At 36.8% G+C, this 24,280-nt stretch overlaps 1 protein-coding gene across 2 annotated transcripts in view; it reads left to right on the forward strand.

Annotated features, from left to right (window-relative positions):
- The window catches only part of LOC123865938 (glycine receptor subunit alpha-1), a 30,855-nt gene extending 10,117 nt beyond the window's left edge, over positions 1-20,738 (forward strand). The window contains exons 3-11 of one of the 2 annotated variants that reach the window (XM_045907159.1): positions 3,717-3,793; positions 7,791-7,890; positions 8,455-8,609; positions 11,163-11,318; positions 11,694-11,834; positions 13,032-13,261; positions 13,751-13,891; positions 17,292-17,477; positions 19,417-20,738. In XM_045907159.1, the coding sequence (XP_045763115.1) occupies positions 3,717-3,793; positions 7,791-7,890; positions 8,455-8,609; positions 11,163-11,318; positions 11,694-11,834; positions 13,032-13,261; positions 13,751-13,891; positions 17,292-17,477; positions 19,417-19,566 (1,336 nt within the window). In that variant the 3' untranslated portion in view covers positions 19,567-20,738. The remainder of the gene's footprint in view (positions 1-3,716; positions 3,794-7,790; positions 7,891-8,454; positions 8,610-11,162; positions 11,319-11,693; positions 11,835-13,031; positions 13,262-13,750; positions 13,892-17,291; positions 17,478-19,416) is intronic. The other variant, XM_045907160.1, reaches the window with a different exon arrangement.
- Positions 20,739-24,280: the final 3,542 nt, after the last annotated feature.

Consider the following 24,280-nt stretch of genomic DNA (forward strand, 5'->3'; position numbering starts at 1 on the left):
CCTACCAGCAATGTAAACGGCAGGTCGTTCAGTGCCACATATGGAAAACGAAACACGATGAGAATTTCCATCGTCATTCCAACCTACATGTTGACATGAATATTTCAGCGGTCCGTAGGGAAATAGCCAGCCAAGTGCGAGTCGGATTCGCTTGCCGAGGGTTTCGTACCTTTTAATATCACGATCAATCCATCACAGGGTTTTGCCATAGTGTAACCACGCTGACTAAGTGCGGATTGGCAGACTTTACACACGGCCAAGAACATTATGGAGAACTATGAAACAAGTATATTACCTTACGATGTTTTCCTTCACCGTTAAAGAAAATCTCCCGACTAGACTCCCCGACTAGGAGGACGTCTGAACCGCTAGGCTATCACCGGTCTATTGATACCCCATAAGATCCAAAAATATAATGTAAAATAAATAATATGGTGGAATAAAGAAACTCACATAGATACATACATACATGCATACATACATACATACATACATACATAAATACATAGGTATACTAACTCCGAAAACATTACACTCTATTTTTGGCCAGTCGTATAAGTAGCCGTCCTTTTGTCATTTGTAACAATTTTTACGTTGTGTCTTTATACAAATCTTATCTAGGCCCAAAAATGCTTAACATAAGCTGCTTATCGTCAAAGACTTAGTATTTTTCTTTTCCAGTTAAAAGCTGAAAGCTCTATAATCTATTCGTTGACCTTAAGGTGTTATCTAAGCTTACCGCTTTGACTCATTGGTATTCGTTCACCTTAACCTTAGCTGTCACTGCTGTTCAGATTACTGTTCGGCTTGGAAGTTTACCTGCATTGAAAATAAAGGTTTTATATTTTGACCTTTACACTTCAGAGGCCAACTTGGAAAACTTGTATTACGTAAATCTGCCAAGTAGAGGTGTCAGCAGTGGGGTCTTCTCCGTTTGGCCTAGGCCAAGATGGGAGTACGGGCCTTGGGGCATAGGCTCCTTGTCCGGATGTGGCGCGGCCCGCGGGAAAGAACGCTTCCCCGGTACTGAATTTTATCTAAGCCTTGTGTCGGCTAAAGCGTGCCTCCGTTGCTGTGATGATGACTTACGAAATACCAAAATACCAAACATCTGCAATTTATCCATACTTATAATATTATAAATGCGAAAGTGTGTCTGTCTGTCTGCTACGTTTTCACGGCCCCACCGCTGAACCGATTTTAATGAAATATGGTCCAGACTTGTGATACACAGCCCGGAGAAGGACATATAGGCTACTTTACTTCTTTATCCCGGAAAATCAAAGAGTTCCTAAGGGATTTTGAAAAAACCGAAATCCGCGCGGGCGAAGCCGCGGGCATTCTCCAATAGCCAATAAATTTAATTTGTCATAATATAATCCACCAAACCAAATACTTATACCTAGGTATATTAATGCCCATGACTTCGTCCGCGCGGATTTCGGATTTTTGAAATCCCTTGTGTGAGTGAGTGGGAACTCTTTAATTTTCCGGGACAAAAGTCAAAGTCAAAATTATTTGTTCAAATTGTGTACTATTTATTCTGTGTAATTTCTGATTTTCAAACAATGATGTAGTGGTGATAATTAATTACGGTAACTTAAAAAGTAAGTAGCCTATGTCCGTCCCCGGGATGCAAGCTATCTCTGAAACTACCAAACTTGAGAACTGGTTAAACGGATAGGCTGTAAAAAGTTAGCAGACTTAAAAACCAGATATTGAGATATTCGTAATGTGACCAAGAGTGTACACCAATGAGCCCTAATTCACACGAGCGTTAAAAAAGCGTTCTTGCGCTGGAAATACAACATTGCGCGATAAAAAAGCGTTGTCGTGTGAACAGATATTTGGGAATGCATTTGTTCTATTTGAACGCTTTTTTAACGGATATTAAAAAAGCTCTCGTACGAATGAGGCTTAAAGGAACGTTGCATCGCATAAGTAATTTATTTGGACTAGTCTTTAACTCAATTTCATAGCAAAAAACACTTCCAAAGAATGAATAAATACCCTTCTGAAAAAAACAAATAGTACCTACCTATAGAAAAAAATATGTGAAATCTAAATATAGTATTGCGTGCTAGTAATATAGCAAATCGATGACGTTGCCTTGGCCGGGTTAAAGCTCTAACGTCATTTGTAATAATGCAATGTAGCTTTAAATAAATAAAAGTTAAAGTAGGTCTTCGTGAATTGGGACAGCTGCGCTTACTAGGTGAATCCTACGTCATTTTATAGGCTTTTGTAACGTAAGGGAGGTTTCAGTAGCGAAGCAGTCGCAAAAAATCGATCAAGTTGGAGTCGGATTCGCTCATGAAGGGTTCCGTATCATTGTACAAGAAATAGCGCTTTTTTAAACTCTAAATTTCGAAAGGTTTGATACATAACGTACCGACAAATGTGTATAACCTGTACCTAAAAGAACAAATATGTTTGCGAAAGCATGTTAGAATGATAATATAAATATGGTTGCTGGCTGTTTATTTTAAGAATAGTTAAAATTTGTGAATAATTTATTCATTGTTTATGCTAATTGTGAATATAAATAATTTATTGCACAGAACGAAAGCAGACAGCTGCTCTATGACAAGGGAAACTAGTGCTTTGTAAACACGCTATAGTTTAAAAGTTATAGCTATTGTAGGGTAACCAAGAATTTTATTTCACTAAGGATCATTCCCACGGCTAGCGGTGGCGGTAAAATTATAATTACCCAACTACAGCAAAGCCAAAAGGGATTATGATTTTAGCAGTATATGTATGTATATGTATACGTATAATATGTAGGTTGCATTTATGTGTGTTCCACCGTATCGCCTAAACTACTGAATCGATTTTGATAAATGAGGTGTCAATCGATTTGTTATTACGGTCATTCACTCGACGGATGTTACATCCAAAAAAGTAGGGGTCTCCAAAAAACTAGCGCTGCAGTCGACTCAGCGGCCCTTTCAACCAAAATAGATTAAGCTAGTTTTAAAGACTGGGTGCCTGGGTCTTGAGGAACCAGGGATCATAAACATCGGCACAAGCAACGGTCGGCTTCTCGGTTCCCAGGGGACAATGGTACCCTATCTGTTTACAATAATTATCATATTATTTTATCTGTCAACTTTTGGCTAAATAAAACGAATGTGCACCCTCAAAATAAGTACACGCTATGTTGGCGAAATAACAAATTTGTTGACGTCACAGCACAGTATAAGCTGCCAACTATTGTATAGTTGTACTAGTTGAGACCACGCCGTGCCGGGCTTTAAAACTCTCTAAGTACTTTAAGTACCTGACTACTGAGTTTGCATAGTGCATTTCATTACTATTTACTCGTACTTAATTAATAAACCTCCCTTATGACGCCCTCCTAGCGCAGTGGTAGGTAAGCGCTGTGGTCTTATTAGAGGGAGGTCCCGAGTTCGATTTCCGTCCGGCAACGCATTGATGGTTCCTCTGGTACTGCAAATGCTCATGGGCGGCGGTAATCACTTAACATCAGGTGACCCACCAGTTCGTTTGCTCGCTATTTTTACCCACCCGTAAATAATGATCAACTGAATTTGCATCATTATTAATATACTAAATAAATAATTATTATTCACATGCTGTATACTGCAACAAGTGATAAATAACTTTTCATAATATTTGCAAGTTCTAAATACAATTAACAATACGTTTAATTAAGCGTTTCATTAATTAATTAAACCTATCTTTACTTACAGGCTATGCAATGACGTCACATCTAAGAGGAATCACACGCTGAAACCAAGAGTTGTTTTGCCGGAAAATTATGTCAAAGGTATTAAACAGATTGTTTTCAACTTATATTACAGTTGTAATACCCGCCATAGACTTTCAATAAAAGTGTTGTTTTAGTTAAAGCCTTCCCATATTTTAGAGACTATATTGTCTACAATTCCAATTCTATCCTATATTAAGACAATTATGAAGGAAAATATACGAAAACCCAGCTACGATAAAGTCGTCGGAAAATCAACTTTAAACTATGATGTTAAGGATCGAAATCGTATGAACTGTGTAATTGTGCATCCGCGTGTATCCGTTTCTTAATGGAATCTCATTTAGTATCGTTTAGCTCGAATAGTTTGCCATGTTGAACCGAGAGCCGGTGGGAAATTTTAAACACGTGCTTGGAAAACCAAAGTCATAGATTTTTAGAGAAACACCAGACGACATTATCATTATTCTAAATAACCTCTCAAGTCCTTACCATCGTACAAGATGAAATAACACTTTAATATTATATATATCTATTTTTTTAATTTGCATGGCCGCCATTTTGAAATATTTTTTATGGCGGCACTAGAAATATATATCTACTCTATGAAAATTTCAGCCCTCTATGTATTACATTTCATATGATACAGCCCGCCAACAGCGGAAGCTTAGTATTAGGATCCCACTGGTACCCTTTGGGTAGGTACAGGGTACGGAACCCCAAAAACAGACGTATTTGCGCAGTGCTACAGATTAATTATTTACATTGCTCTAAGAAGTTTATTCTTTTGATTATATTTGTTCGAGTCGGCAAAAAAACAGTCAGAAACGACGACCGAATTCGCAGTCCCGATATTCAAGACGAAACGGACCATTTCTGTTACTTATACCGTTTTAAATGCAAGAAAGTGTATACGTTTGTCTAACTTCAATCGCACCACAACGGAGCAATGGATCAACGTATTTGCATGGATACAGAGAACTAGAAAGTATTTATTACTTTTTAATCACTAAACTTTTTTTATAAATTATCTACTTAGTTCTAAAACTTTCATAATTCAGGAACGTACACCGGTACCACTGATAGTCTGGTACATCTAAATTGCTAAACTCAATGAAGGTACAGTTACTTTACCAACGATCCCTTTGAATTATTTTATACTCATTAAAACTATTCGCTCCTATTTAAGCACCCTTTATAAATCCCAGTGGGCTCTTGAAACATGCACACAGACTAATCAAACGTCTAATATACCGTACACAGTAGCATGCGAGTCAACAGCTAAACTAATATTTCCTCTGTTCTAGATGGTTCTAGTTTGGTTCTAGTATATCCCTAATATTATATTAAGTTTGCCTTTAGCTTCATAATGATGTAATATATTTTAACCTGAGTTTGCTAAATAGAAGCAGTTAGCTTACATTATATCCTTGGGTTATCATCATCATCATCATCACTATCAACTCAACCTATCGCCGCGCTGCGTGCCAGCCGAATAAAGGAATTAGAGCCTCAATAGCTCAACCGGTAAAGGAGTGGACTGAAAACCGAAAGGTCGACGGTTCAAACCCCGCCCGTTGCACTATTGTCGTACCTACTCCCTAGCACAAGCCTATGACGCTTAGTTGGAGAGGAAAGGGGAATATTAGTCATTTAACATGGCTAATATTCTTTTTTATAAAAAAAAAGGTCATAGCCCACTTACACGACACCGCTGCAACACAGCTCCTGCACAACACCACCTGTACAGCTAGTAGACAACTCCCTGACCCTACGCATAAATCTAGCAGCTCTCTGCCAGTGCCTCTGCAGTGGGTGGGTGGCGGCGGCCATCCTCCCTCCACCCGCGCACATGCGCGACCGTTAGCACGCTTCAAGCGAGCAGACACCGTGCTCACAACGTGCGGGCCGCTCTCTTGATGCGTGGAAATCGCTACAAGAGACCTATGTCCAGTAGCGGACGTCTACCGGTTGATGCTGGTGATGATGATGAAAGCACAAACTACCAAGAAAAATTTCTTTGCTTTTAATGTGAATCGAGCCTAACAGCCAGTGGCGTGCAGGCCATAGAGGCATAAAAGTACTGCTTACCTTAGGAGAACTAATTCAACGTTCATTGTTTATTAATTCGTCAAGAAATAGGAACCTACCTAAATAATGCTTACCCTGGCTTCAAACTTGTGCACGCCACTGAGTAACAGCTGTTTACCGGAAGGGCTCTCCACTCGCCTCTATCAGACACGTGGATGAAATTTGTCACTCGCGAACTGATTGGATGTCTACCACATCGGAATAGCATCGCTTATTGCTCCTCGGATATCCGGAGCTGGCAATCAATCAGCTGCGATCGGGTGTATTTTACGTAGCGAACACCTCGCTCTGCAAACTGCTTCGTTGGTCTAATGTACCGTAACGACGACCCCCATGGCGCAGTGGTGAGCACTGTGGCCTTATAAGTAGGAGGTCCCAGGTTCGATTCCCGGCAGTTTGAAAATAAATATTTTCTAAATGGTCTCTGGTCTGTCTGGTCTGGTGAGCGTGGAAGTCTTTGATTTTTTCAGGATAAGAAGTAGCCTATAATTCGTATGCATTCCCAGCGAAATCGTTCAGTAGTTTTGGTGTGAAAGAGTAACAAACATACACACTGAAAATTCCCAAGACACGTATGAAGCGATTTGCTTCCTCGTTTCTAATTCGAACCACTAGGATATGGCACGCCCTTCCGGCATCAGTTTTCTCTTCCACTTTAAATATGGGTACCTTCAAGTCAAGAGTGAATAGGCAACTTCTAGGCAAGCGCGCTCGCATCACTTGCTAGCAAGTCTGATTGCAGCCAAGCGCTAGTCTGTAAATTTAAAAAAAACACACGCACACACACACACAAACTTTCGCCTAAATAATAATGTAATGTAATATTATGTAACACGTGTAAAATCACTACAATACACGTGCTAGTCATATCCGATTCCTACTCCAAGCACGTTTCAATCTAGCGAAGGAGTGTTCTCAAGAGATATTATGCCAATATTCCCTTGAAGAGTTTATTAGGTTCCAGTTTTTGAATAAATCATATGAGTAGGTAAAACTAGTTGTTATCTTTTCTTATCTATAATTTTTATTTTGCATATTGAAAATACATAGTCCTAAAATGGAACCGATTATTATTTGATCAGCCTTAACATAACAGTCCTTGTTACAACATCAACAGTCATATCCATTTAACTTGTTTTTGGGCCCCATATTATAATCATATTGTTTGAACCAGCATTGCTCCATAAAGCAACCGAATTTTCGATCACTTTCATATAATTTGCAAGGATAAAGATAGTAGGCACTTAATTATTTTTTTAACCACGTTTTGTATCATTTTAATTTTTGCATAATCTTTGAAAGGGCATAGCTCCAAAATGAAGCCGGAATATATGTATATACATCTGTCTTTGTATAATTCGCATGAGTACAACTAGTATGGACCTAGGTACTCTATAATGAGAGAGCCAGCGATTGCCAGACCTTCGTTATTTTATAAAAGCTGAAAGTTTCTCTGCGTATTGTCCCCAACACAGGAAAGAACGATCAGATACTATATTTGGATCAATTCATGATGCCTTTGGGAGATAACAGGTAACCAAGGTGTAAAAAATCTTACGTCAAAGTATAAAGTGTAATTTTTTTATGTTTTATTTAGAACTAGAGATTTAGTTTTTTTAAGATCCCGTGGGAACTGTTTAATTTTCCGGGATAAAAAGTTGCCTATGTCAATTACAGGGACGCAAGCTACCTCGGTACTTTTCATACAAATCGGTTAAGCGGAAACGTTTTTGGGAATCCCGTCGGAACTCTTTGATTTTCCGGGATAAAAAGTAGCCTATGTCCGTCCCCGGGATATAAGCTAACCCTGTACCAAATTTCGTCAGAATCGGTAAGACTGTTGGGCCGTGAAAAGGTAGCAGACAGACAGACAGACACACTTTCGCATTTATAATATTAATATGGATATTAGAAGTCACATCCTCATAACTTATTGTGTGTTTACCGTTAATTTTATCTGTTCCAGAAATGCGGCCACCTTCCCGCAAAGGACAGCCGGTGGTTGTGGAATTCAGCATCTACGTGGTGGACGTAAATTCCATTAACGTTGAAGACATGGATTTCAGGTGTTGACATGTTAATCTAAATATTTCAGAACTCATTTCGTACTTATTTAGGTATTAGTCTGTCTGAAATAAGTTTGTTTAAACAAGTGTAAATTAAAATTTATAAACACCCCCGACAAGTGAAGGTTACAGTAACTAGAAAAGAGCTGATTCGATTTTCTTGGATTATAGCTAAGAACACTCTCGATCAAGCCACCTTTCAAAAAAATCTAAATTACAATCGGTTCATTAGTTTAGGAGCTACGATGCCACAGACCGATACACAGACACTCACGTCAAACTTATAACACCCCTCGTTTTGGGTCGGGGGTTAGTAAGGAATGAAATTCTCACCTTGAGCATCACGCATAAAGACATGGAATGCTTTTACTACTAACCGATTCTTTCGCTTTTTTTTCCTTGTTTACAGTACCACAACAGGGTTACAGTACAGTTAGACCGTTGGTACGAAGTCTGTCGCCCAATAGATATAGAAATAGATTTTCGATATTATCATAACTTCATATTAGCACATCAATCTTGCCCTCCCTTCCTCTAAGATAAACATTGTCTACTTTATTTCAGAGTGGACATGTTCATCAGGCAAACGTGGGTTGAAAGCAGACTGCAACTTCCCGAGGATATTTTCGAGGAAGGTGACGACCACGTGACGTTGCCGCCTGAATTTTTCGACAATCTGTGGCATCCTGATCCTTACTTCCTTAATTCTAAAGTAACAGGTATGTTCCAGATAAATTACATTAAAAATCCGCTTTCTTCAGCGACTTTTTCCGCTTGGATTGAGGCTTTTTACCCTAAAACTCAATAGAAACTCCTAGTAAAACAATTGAAATTGAAATTAGCCTAGATCACCAGACCTTTTGTATAATTCGCAACCGTCCTGCAAATGTGGAAGTTCCAGCTACGTCTCAATTTTATACACACTGAAATTTTAACGGTCGTTTTCCCGAAGCGAAATGATTTCATCAAGGTGTACTGCAATCAATTTATAAATATAACAAAATATTAAAATCTAAAATGGCAAATTTTCAATCGAAAACAATAAAACTCGAAAGAGACCTCGAACCAATACCGAATGCGTGCAGACTAGCTTATGCCATGTCACTACGCGCGAGGGCTTATTTTGCTCTAAACATTTTCACTTTATCGGCAGCACGGTTCGAGTGGATGTACCTACCTTCTAAACTTACGTTATGTCTCGTGAATTACTACTGTTTCTCGCGCTTTCTAGTTGATGATTATGTTTTCAATTACTTATTTCTGAACAAAAACAATTTATTTACTCTATGTTTCGATAGTAGGTACTACTGAGGTCAAATCGTTCTGCTACGGGAAGACAGCAATTAAAATTTCAGCGTGTATTTGTGATCAGTCTCCCTACAAGTTGTTCAACTAAGCTGAGATAGCAAAATAGGTGATAATCTAAAGCTACGAGGGTTCCAAACGCACCCTGGTCTGAGATGAGGCTCAGAACAAACGGACAGCTTGCAATCCCCATAAAGACCATCTACGTAGACCCTGGAGTTCTAATTAAATTTTCAATTTTAGGAGGAGCGTGCCATTTCTGTCATCAATCTGCTGGTACGATAGAGCTCCTATATAAATATTTTATTCAATCACTATTTATATTTGAAGAAGCACCTTTACAAACAACTTAGCTTTCACCATTTACCGTTCTAGGTTTATTTTTGTTTTTTTTTCTATATGTATACCTACTTGAAAATATATTTGTCGACGAAAGTGTGATATCTTTTATTGGATCTTGACAATAACAATAAATAGGAGTTAGAAGATTCTTTGTGATGTTGAGAGCACGAGCCGGCCTCGGTTTTTATATTAATATTATTACATAATAATATTTTCATAGCTATCTTTTTTGCTTGATTTTGACGGCTCGTTGCGTAGATATGAGAGATTTTAGGGCAACGTTGGAATTCCTTGATTCTAACAGTCCCCCGCAAACAAAGTTCCAGAAAATATTTTGAAAATGATATAACAATAAAACCTATCCGTTTTATAAAAATAAAATACTTACTTTTTCACAACCACGTTTTGCGCACCAACTAGGTACAATAATATTTTCGCTTCACAAATACAACAATCGTTCTATTTTTAACCCCCGACCCAAAAAGAGGGGTGTTATAAGTTTGACGTGTGTATCTGTGTATCTGTCAGTGGCATCGTAGCTCCTAAACTAATGAACCGATTTTAATTTAGTTTTTTTGCTTGAAAGGCTTGATCGAGATTGTTCTTAGCTATAATCGAAGAAAATCGGTTCAGCGGTTTGAAAGTTATCAGCTCTTTTCTAGTTACTGTAACCTTCACTTATCGAGGGTGTTATAAATTTTTAATTTTTACTTGTTACTTGTCATTTATAAAAAAAAAAATTCACATGAAATCAATTTATTCACAACTTTTTCAATTCACTCAGCTTGGATGAACAATTTTTGTACTTATTCACTTGAAAAGCACATAAAGTAAGCTTGCACAGCATTTTCTAAGCAATTAATTGTAAGGTAAATTAAAGTAAGTAAGGTAGTAACTTATTGTGACTCGGCAAAAAGTTCTCTCTGAAATGGACAGTAGGTACGCTGGAAGAGTTGTGCCACGCAAAATGATAAATTATAATTGACAGTTTATAAATAATAAGAATAATATAGAATATATAAATAAAAAGAAATTATAATTGACAGTTTGTGTCAAAATATGATCCCCATGTTGACACGATGTCTTATCACTAACATTTAGTTCCCAGTACGCTCGCATGACGCTATCAGCGCCAAAATGGCAAAATTCTAATTGCTTCAAAAACAGGTCGGCAATCGAACCTCCAGCGTGCTTATATTAGTAGAGGTCAGTGAAAGTGAAATTTTTCTTTACTTGTGAGACCTACTTACATGCAAAATTTCATGATTCTAGGTCATCGGGAAGTACCTGCCCTATAGATTTTCTGACAGATGATCAGACCGACAGACAGACAGACAACAAAGTGATTCTATAAGGGTTCCGTTTTTCCTTTTGAGGTATGGAACTTTAAAAATAATGAAATACGTGTTTCAGGATTTTTAAACATTGTACCCCCTAAGGAAATCAAATATGGCGTGACAGTTTGGATTATACTTAGTCATTTTTCAAGATATATTATATGCATAAAGATCGTAAACCTCTACCATTATGTAATCAATGGTCACGACCTTCAGCAATGAGGAATACGACACAAAGAGAGATAATTCACAAAGTGAAACTGTCTAACTTATGAATATAATTTCCAGAGATCGCGGAGCTGACTCACAAGTTTTCTTCAGTGACATTGTACCGGAACCAGACTGTGCGGTACGCGGCACGGATGCACGCCATCATCGCTTGCCAGATGGAATTTCAACTCTATCCCATGGACATACAGTCGTGTCCCATTTATATCGAGAGCTGTAAGTTAGCGTTATCACAGTGTAAGAAAACTCATACAGTTGACCCACTATGTTTGTATTTGCGGAGGAGTCGATATTAATATCGTAGCACTTAGGGTTGTCAGTAAAAAAATTCATAATAATTGAAATATCGGCCCGTAATTAATCATTTTTTAATTAAGTACTAGTTGATACCCGCGATTTCGTTCGCTTTTTTAAAATCCCGTGGGAAATCTTTGTTTTTCAAGCATGAAAAGTAGCTTGTGTCATGTCAACCATACAAAAAATCACGTCAATCCGTTGCTCCGTTATGACGTGATTGAAGAACGAACCAATAAACCAACAAGGTTTTCTAAAGTAAGATAAATCAAAACAAAGGTTTTTGTTTTTTTTCAGTTTCCTACAGCAATCAAAAAGTGAGGTTTCGCTGGAGCGAAGCCGGCGTCACCATAAACCCTGAACTGAAGTTACTGCAATATCACATTGGAGAACCATTGCGGTTAGAAGAGACGAATGGCTATATGATTGACAAAGATGGTGATTATGGAATCTAATATTTAAAAAAAAAAATGGCTAGCAAACGAGCAGGCGGGCCACCTGATGTTAAGTGATCAGCGCTGTCCATGAACATTTGCAGCAGAGGAACCGCCGATGTGTTGTCGGCCTTTCAGGAATTTGTTGGTCCGCCCCTTTACTATCGGTAGCTGCCGACAGGTATCTAACCTTGGGAATAGAGAATAAAAAAAAAAAAAAAATCGACGATATAGTAGAAAAAACTGGTGTACTGGTGGTGGTGTCTTGATTAAACTAAAATGATCAAAGGGTCCCACTGGAGAACTTTCAATTATTTAATTTAGAGATTGTGTGCAATACAAGCAGCCACAATGTCTTCTATTTTCTTTTGAATCTAACTTAAAAACTTCATAAGAGAATAGTTTTGAAGTGTACGACTCCGATACGACTTCTTTCTATTTTTTACCTAACTTCAACAAATTTCTAATGGTATCTACGAAAAATACTTTCAAAGTGAGACCGAACCCAGAACATCTAAGTGAAAGCTTTTTATTTTTTATAAAAGGTCTATTTTCTTGTACCTTTTCTAACTTAGTACATAACTCTACAAAAGCATCTCTTTATTACAGTGATATGGGAGCTGGTACAATTTATAAGGTCTTATATAAAAATATCGTTAATATCGTTCTGAGAATAGCAAAAAACTCTCAAGTTTTGCTTAACTACCTGGTTCTCATAAAAAGTTAAAGTTAATCATAAATAAATCTACTTTTCTTAGGTCTTTTTATAGAACTTTTGATTTTATTACGAAATTTTCAAGATTTCTTGTAAAAAATATTCTTTTAGTATCAATATGGCGAATCAACCCGCCTGGAGGTCTTATCACCGTGCTTACGATTTGCGACATAAATAAAAAAAACCGGCCAAGTGCGAATCAGACTCGCGCACTGAGGGTTCCCCGTACTTGGGTATATTTTCCAACATTTTGCACGATAAATCAAAAACTATGACACATAAAAATAAATAAAAATCTGTTTTAGAATGTACAGGTAAAGTAAATTCTAAATTGAAACACATTCAAAATTGAAACACATTTTAATTTTTTTTAAATGATATAACCACAAATTCGCGGTTTTCAGATTAGATGCCGACGACTTAACCAATATGCAATTTTTTGCTAAGCACCTTTGAATATTTTATTTGGAAACACCCAATTTCCAGGTAACTTCTCAAGGTTGGTGGTCTACTTCAGATTTGAGCGTCAAATCGGTCACCATCTGATACAAACCTTCGCACCATCCTCCTTAGTGGTCATGCTATCCTGGTTCAGTTTTTGGCTGGATTTGGATGCGATCCCTGGTCGAGTGACTCTCCTGGTCACTTGTATGTTGACCCTGGTCACCATGTTCACGGGACTGAGAGCTGATATACCACCGGTCGCTTATGTTAAGGTATTATTCTGTGTTTATTGCGTGAAATTAGTCACCATCTGATACAAACCTTTGCGCTATCCTCCTTAGTCATGCTATTCTGGTTCAGTTTTTGGCTGTACCTGGAATCGATTTCTGGTCGAGTGACTCTCCTGGTCACTTGCATGATGACCCCTGGTCACCATGTTCGTGGGATTGAGAACTGATATTCTTTTTCGGTCCGGTCTATTTCTCAACTACTGGTGCGCTACTGGATCTCCCCTCAGAATGAGAAGAGCTTAGGCCAAAGTCCACCACGGTAACCAAGTGCGGATCAGCAGATTTCACACACCTACGAAAACATTATGGAGAACTCTTAGGCATGCCGGTTTCCTTACGGTGTTTTTCTCGTTTAAAACGCACATAACTCCGAAAAGTTAAAGTTGCGAATTGCAGCTAGGTATAAACTTTATAAAATAGTGGTATAAGGACTAAGGTAATGATAGTAATAAGGACATTCTCAAATTTTAGGCCCTAGATCTCTGGATGGCTGGATGCATGATGTTCGTCTTCGCAGCCCTCGGAGAATTCGTAGTAGTAAAAGTCCTAGACAAACAATACCAGATGAACAAATCCAAAACTCAAGAGTCTTTACCGAGAATCATACCAGTGGTAAGAATCAAGATGAATTTATTATAAAATACTACATTCCGCCCGCGTGGATAAGTGTTTTTTGAAAATCCCGTAGAAAGACTTTTGAAAAGTAGCCTATGACTAACTGATGCCCGCGACTTCGTTCGCGTGGATGTAGGTTTTTTATAAATCCCGTAGGAACCTTTAATTTTCCGGGATAAAAAGTAACCTATGTGCTAATCCAGGGTATAATCTATCTCCAATCTTAATTTCAGCCCAATCTGTGCAGTAGTTTTTGCGTGAAGGAGTAACAAACATACACACACACATACATACACACATATACACAGACTTTCCCCTTTATATTAGTGTGATACTGTCCAGCTGGTCTTTACGTATATCCTCGCGAAAAATCACGTCAATCCGTTTGCCCGTTGCTGCGTGATTGTAGGAACAAGTACAACGTGCGAAAAATGTTTTTTTTCTTCTTTAAATCTGGCTTTACTCTGATTAGCCAATGTCAAGTTTGTGATATTTTCAAGTTATTGAATTTATACAAGTATGGACGTCTGCGCCGGCGCCCGCCGACATACGCGCGGCGCCCCTTTAGGGCGCTTCCCAGTCAGTTCCACCACCAAAAAATACCAACTAACACAAAAACCAGCCACTCTTAACAAAAAAAACACTCCAAACAAGCACAGCACGCGCGCCAGCAAACGCCATCACAGACAAAGTCCGCGAAAAATGTTTTCCCAAGATAAAGTTTTTTTTCAGATCTAAACCATGAGAAAAATCACTTCAATTCGTTGCTACGTTGCGACGTGATTAATGAGGGCAAGCCAACTAACTTTTGCATTCATAATAATATTTAGAAGGGATTCATAACAAAGGATATTCAATTAAAAACAATTTGTGGTTTTGACGCTTATATTTTAATGGGATTGCTCGTGACATGAGTTAATTGTAGGCACATTATTCAAGGATCATTGTTGCAGTATTATTAATTAACTTCATTAAGTAATTGTGGTAATAGTTACAGCTTGTCATTAATGTTATCTAATTTAATTAACGGCTGAAATTAATCTATCTATAATCTATCAGTCTATAAATCAGTCTATCTATAATCTGTCGTTGTTACTTAGCAACGTTGTTATTGACGACAGATTACAGCTATAGTACGCGACAGGTCGAGAAGGCAATCGGGGTGGGGATTCTCTGCACACCCGCACAGCCCCCGTGCTAACCCGGTGCGGGATAGCGCGGGTGACATGCGGGTGTGCGGGGCGTCCCCCCGCCTCATACCCCGATTGCCATCTCGACATCGATATATCTCGAGTCTCGACCTGTCGCGTATTTCAATACAGCCAGGCTAGCATGGGCAGTAGATAAAAATTATATCCCCGATTATATCCACCGATGTCATAGAAATCAGTGGATATAATCGGGGATATAATTTTTATCTACTGCCCATGCTAGCCGGGCAGGTAGATTATTAATTTTGGTCATTATAGAACAGTCAAAGCTTGGGCGCACAAAGCTTTATAAAGATAATGTGGGTACCAGGGGCTCTACTACCACCGCTTAAAGTAATAATGTTTTAATATTGTTTTGAGAGTTTCATATAAGTTTTATATGAAAATGTCAAAACAATAGTAAGACATTACTACTTTAAGAGGGCTCTCTCTGTCACTCGTTTCATACAATCGCAGTTCCAATTTTATTTGAATATTAAGCAACCAAAGTCCATGTTTTGCAGACATATTCTAGAAACTAATATATATGTCTGTGGTTTTCCAGATTTCTGTTAAAATATTCGGTTTCAAAGTTACGCGGTCTTAAAAATTTTCATACAAATCTTTGAGCCCCTGTAATTTTAAAACTGCATATTTTTAGAAAAATCTAAAACACCACAGACACAGATATTAGTTTCTAGAATATGTCTGCAAAATTGCATGGACTTTGGTTGCTTAATATTCAAATGAAATTGGAACTACGATTGTATGAAAAGAGTGACGGAGAGAGCCCTGTTAAGCGATGGTAGTAAGGCCCCAGACCAGAAACACGAACATAGGACGTCAGTGTGAGAAGTCCCATGAAACCAATTCTATAGAAGTAATTCAACTATTATTATACTACCTACCTACTACCTCTGTTTCGACACGATTACCTTCGCAGAATTAAATGCGATAGTAAAGCTAAATATACATTTTAAAAACAGCAGAGGAAGACTTAGGTGTAACGCACACCGACAGAGTAGAGTGGAGTCTAGGAACGACTTTTTTACTAACGGCATTTCAAACTAAAGTCTGCAATAATAAGTGAACTTGCAGGAATTAGCTGTAATTCTCAAATCAATATACATTTTTGCAAGATTCAGCAATTCAACTTCCAAAAACTGACTTGCTGCGAGTTTTATACAGTGCGAGTAATGTATAGTAAGTAAGTGACTTGCAGGTGCACTACTACCAGTTTTATCTTGGCAGCTTTATTTACTTAGGCAAAATATCGGCGGTGCGCGGACCGGCACAACGCGTCCAAGGGCGCCTCGCCTCCTTGTTTTTCTCAGAATAACCATATACTTATACATATTATTTTGTCAGAGTTATATAAAACTGAGTTGAGTTTAAGTTATAATCAAAAAGATTTGCGTCCACTCCACTCCCCCTGTGTGCACCAGCCCTTAGAAAGCCACTTAACCTTATAACGTTAAGCTTGTGAAGCTTGAAAGGCTGTCATATTGAATTTCTTAAACTGTTGCGAAACTCGAAATGCCGTTAAAAATGTTGGAACTTTTAAAAGGATCTTCAAAGTCTAACAAGATTCCTCGTTTTTGACAATCTCCCCAGCGCAGTACTGAGCGCTGTGGTTTGGTTCTGGGTTCGATTCCCGACCGGGGAAATGAGATAATAATATTTGAATTGACTCAGTTCTGATCTGGTGGGAGACTTTAGCCTTGGCTATCACCTGTACAACCGATTACGGTACAAATTTTAAAAACTAATAACATTAGCACGTCGCTTGTACGCGACTTTTAAAGTTTTTAGCCATCCTAAAAACGCCTAACGCGCTCTCAAAACAATGTCACATCGATAAGAGTCATATTGAAGTTTTTGAATGAATAGTTTCCAGACTGAAACTAATAAAATGTTAATAATACTTAATAAAAAAAAAATAGCTTTTTGCTTATTATAACTTGAAGCTTTTATAATAAGTCAAGACTACCACCGGTTTTGAAAGGAAATTTTATTGCGAAGAACTGGCAAGAAACTTAGCCGTTACTCTTTTCGAAACGCAGTATTTATCAATTTTGCAAAACTGTGAAATTGCTAAACAGTTGAATGCTAAACTGATTGCAGCCATGCATTTTGGTCAAGAAGGAGTTCATCAACAATTCATCATTTGACATCATCTTTCCTGAAGTTACCCCTTCCTTTTGTAGCGTCTAAACGGCGAAAAAGGTTCCTGTGGCACAGTAGCCGCCTGGGAGGGAAGTGGGGTACGGTGTAGAAAAGTTGACCTCACCTCGCCCACGTCTCCCCCTGCGACGACGCCTGTGGTCCATCCGGCCCCAGGAGCCCCTCCGTCACACATGGTCGGTGTTGAGAGGCGACAGAGCATATTACAGGTAAGGATTTTATCAAGTGATGCCTTCTAATTCTCTAATAGCATGAACAATTAAAAAGTGGGTAGGTATCACTTCGTTTGCGCCTGTCCCTGGACCAACGTTGAAGATTCATCCAGCCTCAGGTATCCCTTCGTCAAATATCGTTGATGAGAGGCGACAGAGTATATATTACAATTTTATTAAACACTCTGTTCTGATTGTCCATCCATTGTATGCTCTTAGGGCAGATCGTTCATGTTGGACTATTGATTAAACCAAGTCAGTAAAATGGTTATCTTGTTTTATTATTAAAACTAGCTGTGCCCGCGACTTCGTTCGCGTGGAATAGTGACTTTTCGCGCTTTATATAGCCACGGACGCTCAGGCGCGAGGCGCCGTGATTCTTTAAATTGACATAACTTTTTTATTTATGAACCGATTGACATGAAATAAACACTAAATCCTAAGTGAAGCTTACTACAATATATTAGTGAAAACCGTATCTAAATCGAATAAGCCGTTTCTGAGATTAGCGTGCACAAACACACAGACAAACAGACAAACAGACAAAAAAAATAATAATTACAATTTCGGGTTCGGCATCGATATAATAACAACCCCTGCTACTTTTTTTTTATATATTTCCATTGTACAGACACCACTTTTCTACAATTTTATTATATGTATAGATTAATCACACTTAATCACACTTAATATTATAAAGGCGAAAGTTTGTATGTGTGTGTGTGTGTATGTTTGTTACTCCTACACGCAAAAACTATTGAACGGATTTGGCTGAAATTTGGAATTGAGATAGATAATATCCTGGATTAGCACATAGGCTACTTTTTATCCCGGAAAATCAAAGAGTTCCCACGGGATTTCAAAAAACCTAAATCTACGCGGGCGAAGTCGCGGGCATCGGCTAGTCTAATATATTATGGCGCAGCCGGTAGGATTTTTGAAGGTGAGAGCATTAGAGTAGCTACTAAAATATAACAGGAAGTTATACGTAATTGAAATCGAGTGCTACTTCAATTTGTATGACAGTGAAGTGTGTAGAATAGAATTGTATTAAGTACCTTGTTCGTTTTGAAACACGTGTTTGCCCTTAGGTATCCGATTTAACATCTCGTAAGCTTTAATTTAATTATCTCATACTACAATCTCTCCCTTGGCTGAGACACATGCTAGCTAAAAGTATTCTAATTTGAAAACAATGTTATTGTTCCTAGAATGTTCCTGGAGTTCTTAAGTTCTGTTAACTATGTTTATCTACGTTGAAAGAAGAGAGAAAGTAAAATATTTTTGTAATCTAAGCACACATCTAAATAATGCTTATTTGTTACTTAATCAGTCCATTTTGTAGCGTGTAAAAATAGACTACTTAAGTCACGAATAAGTGTTACGCTGCTAGTTTAGGTCACACGAGCTTTTAAATATTATGTTATATGATACACGTGAATAGAGCAAGCCTAAGTCTATAATTACTATAGAACTAAGCGCCCCAAGCTTGCACTTATTCGTGACTTAACTGCGGGTTTAAGTCACATAAACTGTACAAAGTGTAACCAGAACGCTGGCAAAAACGAAAATAGGTGATAGTACCGATGAGAAAAAACGCGATAATAATAATAAAAAAAGTATTTTTAAAAGTTCACAACATATTGCGAATAAAACATCTGACTGACGCTAGAGGTCAACGAACGTTACGTAAATAAATAGGCCACTCGGGGTCAATGCCACGTTGTAGGCGGGGCATTGACCCGAGTTTTGCACGCTATACATTGCGGGTTTGAAAAATACTAAATCACTAAAACTATAAAATACGACAAATGGTTATTGGCATTGGATTGTGTTTAGGCAGCATATAATCGTAAGTTTTTGCTAGCTTTCACCTAGCATAAATGCTCTCTTCTCAGAATTTATATTTTACAACTGGATTTTTTGTTCATTTTAGGTAGCTTGGGTCGATGCGGACACCGGGCAAGAGAGAGTGCTATGGCGGGAAATCGATAAATTATCCAGGGTGGTATTCCCTGCACTTTTTCTTCTCTTCGTCACCATGTACTGGCCTGTACTGTTGTTGAAGACAAAAGCGTCTTCATAACAATGCGTAGCATCAGCCTATTAATGCCCCAATACTAGGCAAAGGCCATTATTGACATAGAAGAGGAATATGAAACTTTAAATTACTATTCTACTCCAGTGTAGGGACGTGGATAATAAAATCGCGAGGATACACGGAGAATAAGGGTGTAAATGGCTGATGGACTTCTACTTCTCTAGAGAGAGGATTATAAAGCATAGATCAATAATAATGGTGGTGGTCCAGAATTTACTGAAGTATTTTACGAGGATACATCGGAAAATTTGAGGATATAGTTATAAAATATGAGTAATGGAGGTTGGGCAATAACATCCTCTCTCTTTAGGGAAAGACCTAGCTATTTTGATGCAGTGTGGGTTGCGGGACAGCAAAGAATGTCACAAGGAAACAGAAGTTTGATGATACATTAAAATAATCTGGCTGTTGGGTAAAAGTCATATCTCTTAGAAAAGAGAGATATAGATCTTAAACCAGGCATTTTTTTACAGTGCGGGTTGATAACAAAGTGGTTCACGAGGATACAAGGCTAATTTTGAGGATATAGCTATAAATAATGAGTGAGTGATGTACAAACTGGTAAAAGACGGTTAGATATTATTTTAGAATAAATTACAGAAGAAGAGTGTAGAGACTATTTTCAACATTAATTGAATAGCTATGAAGTAATATTATGTAGTTAGATCGATGATAAATATTCTGGTAAAAAGAAGAGAAGGCTTAGAAGATATAACTAATGACTTAATAAATAATAATAATGTTATGTTTTTAAATGAGGATTAGATGAAATAGATTGATGCAATAGTGGGTAACAGATGAAATTATTAATTATATATTCAAAGATTATTATTTCAAAACTTAAATTATTTGTAAATAAGTTTAATTAATAATAATTAATAGAATTTATAAAACAACAAATTGATAACGCATTCATTAAAAATTTGCGTTTTTTAAACTTCGAAATGAATTAGCAAAAACGAAGCAAAGCGAATTAGCGAGCGATATGATGTACATAACGATCGAATTCGAAGTTAGATGTTAAAAGTTAGAAGAATAATTTTATATTTAACATTTAACAATTTATATATTTTTTTCTTTTCCTGAAAATTATTTTAAACGAGAACGCTCAACATACAAAAATAAGGATTAGAGCTACCGCAGACGTCGTTTTTTAACCCCCGACCCAAAAAGAGGGGTGTTATAAGTTTGACGTGTGTATCTTGTGTATCTGTTTGTGGCATCGTAGTGCCTAAACGAATGAACCGATATTTAATTAGTTTTTTTTTTTTATTGAAAGGTGGCTTGATCGAGAGTGTTCTTAGCTATAATGCAAAAAATTGGTTCAGCCGTTTAAAAGTTATCATATCACAAATGGATCTTAATAATTAATCTGTTAAAGCGAAACGGCGGGACTAATTATGACCTACAGCGTTTGCAATTGATGGACGTTTCAATTTTTGGATAAAAATACTTATTGTGTTATTAAAATTTTATTAACAGTGTTATGGTTTTATTGCATTTGCATTATCGGGACTATTTCAATTAAATGCAAAATACAATATTGCTGTTGCTGAAATGCATTAAAATTTTTGTCATTTATACGCGCGGTGAGTATATTTCTATAATAATAATGCCGAAAAAGATCTTTACTTTTTAAGTACTGAGTCAGAAGCTACCTTTTATAGTGTATATCTACTCGTACATATTCTATATTTCTTTCAAATATAGAACTTAAGAGACTGGTGAGTGTTGACCAAGCTTCACTCCGATTTTTATTGACCAATGTTTTTTTGGGGCGTCTGTGTTGTTTCAAGTAATTTAGTTATTGTGTTCTGTTTTCGCTAACTTTTATTACCGACTAATTTTGAGGTCGAGGTGATGGTCGAGATAGACAGAATTTGGTTTAAGTTTACTTAAACCAAACTTTTACGGGCTTTTTAGTTATAGTTTTAGTTATAGAATTAGTTGTTAAGCTAGAAATAAGTACCTACTAACATAGTTTAAGTGATTTGTCATACTAACAAAATTATGGGTCTAATGGCCTGAAATAAAAGTTTATTTATTTATTTATTTTTATTTACTTAATAAGTGGAGTTTTTTTTGTTTTATTAAAATATTACAATAAAATTTAAAGCTAGCCTTATTTAATTACTATACAAATTATGCCCGCATGGAATGGTGCCAAGAATACTGGCTGCATTTCCGCGCTAGACAGCCAGGCTGATTCGTTGCGCAAAAAATGAGCCAGCCCTTCTGTCACCCGTTGAGTCTATTAAACGCGGAGAAATGTCTCATAAATTTTTTTTAGCACTAAGACTCCATGGCCATAAATGGAGTTGATTACGATAAAGTGACGTTTAGAAACTATTTTGCATTGCAACGATCACAATGATTCCTGATTGGTCAACACTCTCTCACTATTGGATAAAAAGCATTGCTGCAGCAAAAATGCCAATGATACAGCAATCATAAAAGAATTATTGACACAGCTTTTCTATATTCGACCAGACTGTTTCACAAGAAGTTTTTCAGAAAATTTTTATTTGCGGACTTTAATTAAATTGCCATAATAAGTAAGAAGGTATCTAATAACTAAGTAACGTGATATATGATAAAGAGATAATCCTGTTAGAGCTCTTGCAGTTAATTAATAGTTCATTTTATGTCTTATTTTGTTAGCAAACTAGTAAAATATGATTAGGGTATGAATAAGACCTAAATTAACGTCGTACATTATGTTAATACTTAGGTACTTTGATGTAATACCTTATTTTCATTTTGTCAATTTGTTTGGCTAGACATAAACCATAATATTAGGCAATTACACAGCCTGTTTAGTATATTAATGAGAAGATAAAAAGTATAATTGTGGTTCTTCTATGACCTGTAATTTTTTTTCATTTGTACATTTTGTGTTTTTTTTTTTTGCTTTATTGCATTCTCAAAATAATGCTTTGCAGTGGCTGCAACGTAACGCGCTGTTCTTAGTTTCACGTACTTTTTTTAGATTGCGTTGATATTTGCACGTCAATGTCAATTCATTTATTCGAATTGATTGTCAGTTGTTGAATTTGTGAGATAGGTTGGGAGTTTCGTGATAATTAAGTTAATCTAAAACGAAAGCTACGAGGGTTCCAAATGCGCTCAGGTCTGAGAAGAGCCCACAACAAACTTAGCTGAGTATTTTTTTACTATCACCACTTTATAAATTCATTTAAACTTATTCATGACTATTTGTCATCAGAAGTATTTCTTCTCCATCCATAATGATTGAGGTAACTGACTGACGAAAAACCCATCGTCTAGTAGACGCCATAGAATCCATCTTGAAAGGACAAAGGAAGGTTAACTTTACGGAGGTAAAATGAATTTTCCACTTCTAAGAATCAGCCCTCAGGGTAGATTACGCCATATTATATTCATAAAGCGTTCAAAGGTTCCCCTTTTTGTATAAATTCTATGTAAGTTTAAGCGAAATAATGATATAATATAATGAGTTTTATACAAAAAGGTGAACCAAAACGGCTTAATTGTTTGTTAGTGCCGTGCGTAAAATACTAGTAAGTATATAAGTGGCTTTTAGCAGCTTTAAGCTGAAAATGTTTGTAATTTTGTATGTTACCGTCAATGTGAGCATAAGCGCCCATGCAAAAGCATAATATATGTACATTTAAATATCAACTATGTCCAATTCTAAAAGAGTTGTTATTTGTATATCTATAATATAAGGCAATGTGATTGATGCCTAAAGTACATGGTGTATATTTAAAAGGTTATTAATTTATGGTTGAATAATACGTAAGTTATTTAGGACGGCTAATATTTATGAGCAAAAAAATAGGGCAAAATTTGTTTACTTTTTATTTGACTTAGTATCTAATGTATTTATAAATAATTTCATTAAAAAAATTATTTTCACACAATAATAATTAATTATTTATTAAAAATAAGTAAAACAATATAATTTAATAATGCGGAAAAACAATGTTAATTTTATTGTTATTAAGAACGGTTTATTTTTATGAGCAAAAAATAGCACACAATTTGTTTAGCTAATGACTTAGTATATTTATAAATAATTTAGTAAAAAATGTTATTTGCACACAATAATATTAATTATTTAAAACTAAGGATTACTTAAATATTATCATTATACTACCCAGAAAAGAAATTTAATTTAGCATTATAATATTATTTATCTACTTAAAAATGTATCATGCACAAAACAACGTGCTTAGTATGAGATTTACATCTCACCAACGTTGGCAGAATTCGATAATCGAAATACTTTTTTTTTTCTCTCGTCTGGCTTTTACAATGATTAGCCAATGTCAAGTTTGTAGTTATTTGTAACAAGTTAGCTAAACTATACAAGTGTGGACCCCGTCTGTACCGGCGCTCGCCGATATACGCACGGCACCCCCTTAGAGCGCTTTCCAGTCAGTTTTAACAAAAAAAACACTCCAAAAAGTCACAACACGCGCGCCAGCAAACGCCACCACAGACGAAGTCCATCGAAATACTTTAGAGTTAAAGTAAAATGGATCATAATATTCTTGCTTTAAAGCTCAAGTTCACCCATACGTCTACAGCCAGCGCTCCAAGCGGAAACCTTGCGAAATTAAAATAAGTGGTAAAGAATTGTTTGCTTTCAATCAAGGACATTAAGGCCCATTTTACTCTGACGTTATCTTTTTCGACACTCGAATTCTTACAA

This window comes from Maniola jurtina, chromosome 6 (assembly GCF_905333055.1).
Source record: "Maniola jurtina chromosome 6, ilManJurt1.1, whole genome shotgun sequence".
Classification (NCBI taxonomy): Eukaryota; Metazoa; Arthropoda; class Insecta; order Lepidoptera; family Nymphalidae; genus Maniola; species Maniola jurtina.